The sequence below is a fragment of the Portunus trituberculatus genome, chromosome 28 (assembly GCF_017591435.1).
Source record: "Portunus trituberculatus isolate SZX2019 chromosome 28, ASM1759143v1, whole genome shotgun sequence".
In the NCBI taxonomy this organism is placed as follows: Eukaryota; Metazoa; Arthropoda; class Malacostraca; order Decapoda; family Portunidae; genus Portunus; species Portunus trituberculatus.
In genome coordinates, this window is record NC_059282.1 from 11024452 (window position 1) to 11031055 (window position 6604).

The window sequence follows — 6604 nt, forward strand, 5'->3', positions numbered from 1 at the left end:
TTCAGAACACACACACACACACACACACACACACACACACACACACACACACACACACACACACACACACTTACTGTAGCGGTTAACACACTCGGCTCACGGTTCGGGTGTCTGGCTCGGTAAGGCATTTGGGGGAGCCTCTTGATGTGTAGCTCCTGTTCACCTTGCAGCAAGTAGGAACGGGATGTAATTTGAGGGACTGTGGCCTCGCTGTTCCGCTGTGTGGTGTGTGGTGTGGTCCTAGTCCTACCCGAAGATCGGTCTGTGAGCTTTGAGCTCGCTCCGTAATGGGGAAGGTTGGCTGGATGCCCAGTAGCAAAAGGTGACCGTGATGAATTACACTTCATCTCCTCACTCTAAACCACCGCAGCTCCCACCTCTTCACTCCCACTAGTGTGACGTTACCAGAGGCTGGCAAATCATCGCCGCTTCTGTAGGTGGATACAAGTGATGACACTGAAAAGGGCACAAAGAGGAGAAAATGTATTGCTGTTATATTTTGGGAGGGAAACGAGGAGAGGGAATTATATTGTTATTCATTATCTTGGTGAATATCCTGCGCAGTGAAAGATATCCTCCTATGTGTGGAATGATTAAGCTGAATACATTGTTTCATATCTTGTTCAAGCTTAACATGTGATAGGGAAAGTGTTGAAATGATACAAATGTAGGTGGAAAATATTAAGACTTACAAATTGGCACAACCGAACCTAACCAAACCAAGGTAACCTAACTTAATCTAATTGTATAATGCAGAAAGTGTTGAAAAAGCATCACTACCATAAAACCATAGAACCATAAAGAAAAAACAACTTGAAAACCTTAATTAACTCTTGCTATTGAAATCAACTGAGATGAGACGACGTTTAGTAATACAGGCCCAAACTTCTACAGCAGCGAATACCAGATCACCTCGAGGAATGAATTAATGACGTGTTTTGTGCAACCTACGTTCTATTTTAAGGCGAGGCAATTAACAGTTTTCTTTTGCCTCAGCGTTGGTGTAGTATAGCTCTTGGCAGTATCTTTCTATTGGTGAAGGAAGTGTATCTGACCCATAACATGTTTTTATGAGTTGTAGCGCATGAAAAAGTGTTCGCCCTCGTAAACTGTAGCAAGAAATATGGCGTACTGTAGTAAAAAGGGAGCTGCCACTACTACCATCACACCACCACTACTACTACCACTACCACCACTACCACCACCACTACCACTATTACTACTTCTGTAATCTAACATTTTATCACACGTGTCTGTCTCCCTACATTAACCTACATCCTACACCAAAACACATGTCACATTGACCTATATAACCTTTTCCTGCAACATAACATGACTGGGAAAATTTAAGAAAAGGAGACGGCCCTTTTTCCCCACATTCCTCCATTCCTGTCGATTGCAAGAGTTCGTTAGCCACAAAACGTCACTTTCCTCACGGCACGCAGCAATATTGATAACACACACGCAGGGGAACACAATCGGATCTAGACGTTACTTCGCACACCGTGACATATTCTAACTCGTAATCAGAAACACTCTACTTTCTCACCACGACTATTTAAAAGTTCACTGAGATGATTAATCTGGTTTTCAAGCAAGTTTTTCCTGTTAATGACATGATAAAACGTGTTAATCTGCACATAACAACATGAAAACGCCTTTAGAAATCTGTGTATCTTTAACGTTAGCTAATGTAGTAAAGACGCCACGAGGAAACTAAGACAATAGAGTTTGAATTAGTGTACTATGACAAAACCAAACTACTGAAACGTGACACTTTACAAACATAATTCATAGCGACGGAAAGTGCAGAGAGACAGGCCACGAGGAGGCATATGGAGGCAATTCGTGACGTGGGTGGGAGCTCAAACCGAGAAGTCCGAGGAAGAAAGAGGGAAAAACAGGAAAGGCTGACAGCTGGGACACTAATTAGCGAAATTTTTGCCTTATTGCGTTGATCAGGTGCTTGGGACACGTGGGAGAGGTGTTCCTAGAGAGAGAGAGAGAGAGAGAGAGAGAGAGAGAGAGAGAGAGAGAGAGAGAGAGAGAGAGATGAGATGAGATGAGATGAAAACAGAAAAGAGTAATTTGCTGTTTTGATTAAGAAAACTTTTCATTTTCAGGAAGGAAGAGGAAAGAGGTGAAGGAACGGTCCTGTGCTGCGAGAGAGAGAGAGAGAGAGAGAGAGAGAGAGAGAGAGAGAGAGAGAGAGAGAGAGAGAGAGAGAGAGAGAGAGAGAGAACGGAGAAGAGAAAGAAAAAAAGACATGGAGAAAAGAAAACATCGATTATTACATGAGGTAAGTTTCTTCTTTCCTCCCCTCCCCACCCCTCTCTCTCTCTCTCTCTCTCTCTCTCTCTCTCTCTCTCTCTCTCTCTCTCTCTCTCTCATTCCTTCAACATGCATTACTAACCATCAGTGACCATAACACTCTAACAAAAGACAAAAATGAACGGGAAAAAAACAAACAAACTAGAAACATGGAATAATGAAAAAGAACACTAACAATTCCCAAATCCAAAAGAAAAACAGTGAAGAAAGATTTATGAAGCCGTAAAGAGAATTAAAGTAAATAATATCAATGAATAAATGCCTAACGGAAAACTGCAGAGGAGAAAAGAGAGAGAGAGAGAGAGAGAGAGAGAAAAAATGTAATGTAGTAACTCACTCCAGCCTTTAGAGAACATATAACACCATTTAATGTATTGACCAATCATTACTCCTGCTGACACACGACTCTAGCCAATCAAACAGAGTCGCAACACATTAATGCTTCCCTCCCTTTACTGTGAAGCTGAAGAGAGGGCATCCATCACACTCAAATAACCTTCCTATGAACAAAAAAGCAAAATAAATAAAGTCGATGATTAGTACTAACAGACCATCGACTTATCAAGCTGACACTCCTACCTATTTACCTTCGGCCATTTGTCTTCCTTCTCAGCAAATACGCATGTGTGTGTGTGTGTGTGTATGTACGCTTTATTTTCTTTGTCCTGTCTTTGTTTCCACAGCTAATTGAGCAACTCGCAGTGGCAATACAGAGGAAGTCCGAAGTTTGTCAGTGTACATATTATTTCTCTCTTCTCATATGCTAATTACATTCAATGACCATGTTCTTTCTTGTTCTAGCGTACTGTTTGATTATTTGATACTCTAATTGCTACGGAAGACACGTACAGAATGAGAAGAAAGGAAAAGAGAAATGTGAAATAGCTAGGACGGTGAAAAAGAAAGAAGTACAACAAAAGCAACGAGAAAAATAGGACTAAGAAAAAAACACGAAAGGAATAAAGAAAAAGATGAAATGAAGAGATAATTTGTGGAGTTGATTCATGAAGACGTGTTCGTGTGTGTGTGTGTGTGTGTGTGTGTGTGTGTGTGTGTGTGTGTGTGTGTGTGATTATTGTGACAGGAAAATCAAATAGCCATCTCACCACGTCAGTTTGTCTTCTCTCTCTCTCTGTGTGTGTGTGTGTGTGTGTGTGTGTGTGTGTGTGTGTGTGTGTGTGTGTGTGTAGCAGCACTTGTACTTGACAGTATTGGTTCCTCTATACTATGCACATTTTTTCTTGCCTTACACTCGTTAAAAGTCTGTCAGTTCAGGAGTATTTGTTCCTCATTCTTTGTCCACGATTTTCGACGTTCTTTAGTGAAACAGTAGGACTTTGATGGGGGACTTCATTCTTTTGACAGTTAAACGATAATTTTCTGTCATTAATGAGATAAAAGACTCCCATAAAAACTGGACTTATCACCTTTACAGTCTGAGGAAATAGTGTTTTTGCAGCAAAGCGTTTAATAATACACACCTTTGTTTTGCGTTAGAAGGAGAGCAAACAGGCACTAAGTTCAAGTAAATACGTGACACTAATAATAATAAAATTAAAAAGACTCAAGTAAAGACGAGAAACTAACAGAAATAAAAACTAATATGGTTCCAATTAAGAGAAAATGAAAGGTTGGGATTAACAGAAATGGAAATGATAAAAATAATGATAAACCGTGGAATTAATGGAATACTGTAAGGAAACAGTTCCTCTACAACCATGAGACACGTGGAACTAAAAACAAACAATGATAAACAAGTGTCTCTTCATTTTTGGAGGAAACAATTTTGTAAAGGAATACAAAGGATTACAAATCAGAGCCAATGTCAGCAGAACTTTATTATCAAATATTTAAATAAAAAAACTATACTAAGAGAACGTAAATCTCTCTCTCTCTCTCTCTTTGTAGGACGGTAATGAAGGACGGCCATAGACAAGCATGGACAGGCAAGAACGAGAACTTCCTCAAGAAAGCGAAGGAGAATCAGGAGGAGGAGGAGGAGTCACTACAGAAAAGAGTCACTAACTTCGCGGGATCCTTCAGCGCTCACGGAATCGGCAAAGTGTTCCTGTAGGTTCAGATTCCTTTGTTTTGGACTGTTGAACTTGTTTATCTGAAGTGTGAATAGAGTGGAGGGAATTTTAAGTACTTACCATGTATACTTGTGATTGATTTATCTCTCTCTCTCTCTCTCTCTCTCTCTCTCTCTCTCTCTCTCTCTCTCTCTTATCGAAAATGGCCTTTTTTACACATTTACTTTGGCATTTAATCACAAACTATTTACTGACTAACCACAACACCATTCTGTGTGTGTGTGTGTGTGTGTGTGTGTGTGTGTGTGTGTGTGTGTGTGTGTGTGTGTGTGTGTGTGTGTGTGCGTTTCCTTCAGGAGTCGACATTGGTGGCGGCGTGTGTTGTGGCTTGTGGTGTGCCTGGTGATGGCTGGCTGGGGGACCTTCCAGTGTTACAGCATCATCACAGAATATTTCCAGTACCCGAAGAAAGTCACTATTGAGGTGGGTTTGTGTCTGCCTGTCTGTCTGTCTATCTTGCATTGCTGAACATTCTTCTCTCTTCTCTTTTCTCAACAATACTATTTTCAAAGGCGACAAAGATTATTACTCGGTTTTCATACTGTTTTTCCCACTGAAGGGGCAGAATTCTTGTTAAGTCGTCAGTATAATCTAGGAAACAGTCTTGAATGTTTCTGACTAATTTCCACTGCCTCTTAAAAAACAGTTAAGCTAAATGATATAATTGCTAAAGCTCCTTCATTAACGCCACATTTCAGATTCTTCATAATGTATTTTTCTGCTATCCTTTCTAAATCTTCTGTATCAATAATTTTCGTAGCCTCTTAAATTTTTCTCTTTCTATCACCTCTTCCTTCAGTTACTTTCTTCTAATCTTCTCTTCCATCGCTTTCAGTTCCTCTCTACATTCTACTTCCTCCAATTCTGTCTACCATCCTTTTTCTACATTTTCTTCTTAACCACTTCGGTACTGGGATGCATTTTTACCTTAAGTTTGGATATGACTGGATGATTTTATTGACATTAGGAAGCGTCTATGGAAGTCAGAAGATTAATGGCCAGATTCTTCATTATTTCAATCCCCCACAAGAGTTTCTGAGGTTGTATAAAATCACCAAATAGTAACCAGAATATGAAGACGCGTCATGGTACTGAAGGGGTTAAAGTATATTCAACTGTCTTTTTCCACCATCCCTTTCACACACCCCTGCTACCACTACTTTCTAGCCAGTTCCTTCTACCATTCTATTCTATCGTCCTTTCCTAGAGTCCCCTTGTAATATCTCTTGCTATCATCCCTTTATTCCATTCCTTTTTTCTCATCTTCTCTTAACCAACCCTTCTCTACCAATTCCTTCTATCATGGTTTACAATTTTTCCCTTACTTATTTTCCACTATCCTTCCCTTAATGCCTATTTCTATCAACTATTTCAAACTCTACTGATAATTTTCATTCCTTTTCATCATCTTTCTACCATGGTTTAGTATCTCTTTGTACCTTCTTCACAGATCATCGAGGAGACAAAGGCGGTGTTCCCTGCAATTACACTGTGTAACCTGAACCCGCTGCCCGCTAGATCATCTATCGTAGGTCACCAAACTTGGACTTCTTTTGTTGATGTAGAGGACGAAAACTCTGAAGCAAGTAAGTGTGAGACCGTTGAAGAGCTAGTACGTGAAGAAAAGCTATACGAGTTGTTACTGAGATATAGATAGATTGACAGTGGGGAAGTAAAGGTAAAGGTGCAAAGTGAGTGGTAGGGAAACACAAGTTGAGGCAAGGTGCTCTATCTCTTAAGCTTTCGGCTACAACACCATCTTCAGAGAGAATGAACATGAAGATGGTTTTGCAACTGAAACATTATGGAATAAAGTAAGTTGTCTTTAACACCGTTCACTTTATATATTTGTCTTCATTTATGAAGGTAAAGGCTGAAGTACAGAGGGGAGCAGGTTAAGGCACGGTAATTGTATAGTTAACTAGGAACAATACATGAGTCAAGTTCCACCACTAATGGCTCAAACTATGCTAACGAGCAAACTTGTCCATGCACGATTGATCAGGAAATATCTTACGTGTGTGCACATGATTAAAATATGGTAACCTACACACAAAAACCATGTACGTATTATAAAGGACAAGGTCACACACACACACACACACACACACACACACACACACACACACCGCGTAGTGTAGTGGTTAGCACGCTCGGCTCACAACCGAGAGGGTCCGGGT

At 40.3% G+C, this 6604-nt stretch overlaps 1 protein-coding gene across 1 annotated transcript in view; it reads left to right on the forward strand.

The window, feature by feature from the left end:
* Positions 1-2253: 2253 nt before the first annotated feature.
* LOC123510357 (uncharacterized serine-rich protein C215.13-like) overlaps positions 2254-6604 on the forward strand; it is an 8923-nt gene continuing 4572 nt past the window's right edge. Inside the window, exons 1-4 of the mRNA XM_045265433.1 lie at positions 2254-2299; positions 4240-4401; positions 4721-4847; positions 5875-6010. Coding sequence (XP_045121368.1) covers positions 2295-2299; positions 4240-4401; positions 4721-4847; positions 5875-6010 — 430 coding nt within the window. The 5' untranslated portion in view covers positions 2254-2294. The remainder of the gene's footprint in view (positions 2300-4239; positions 4402-4720; positions 4848-5874; positions 6011-6604) is intronic.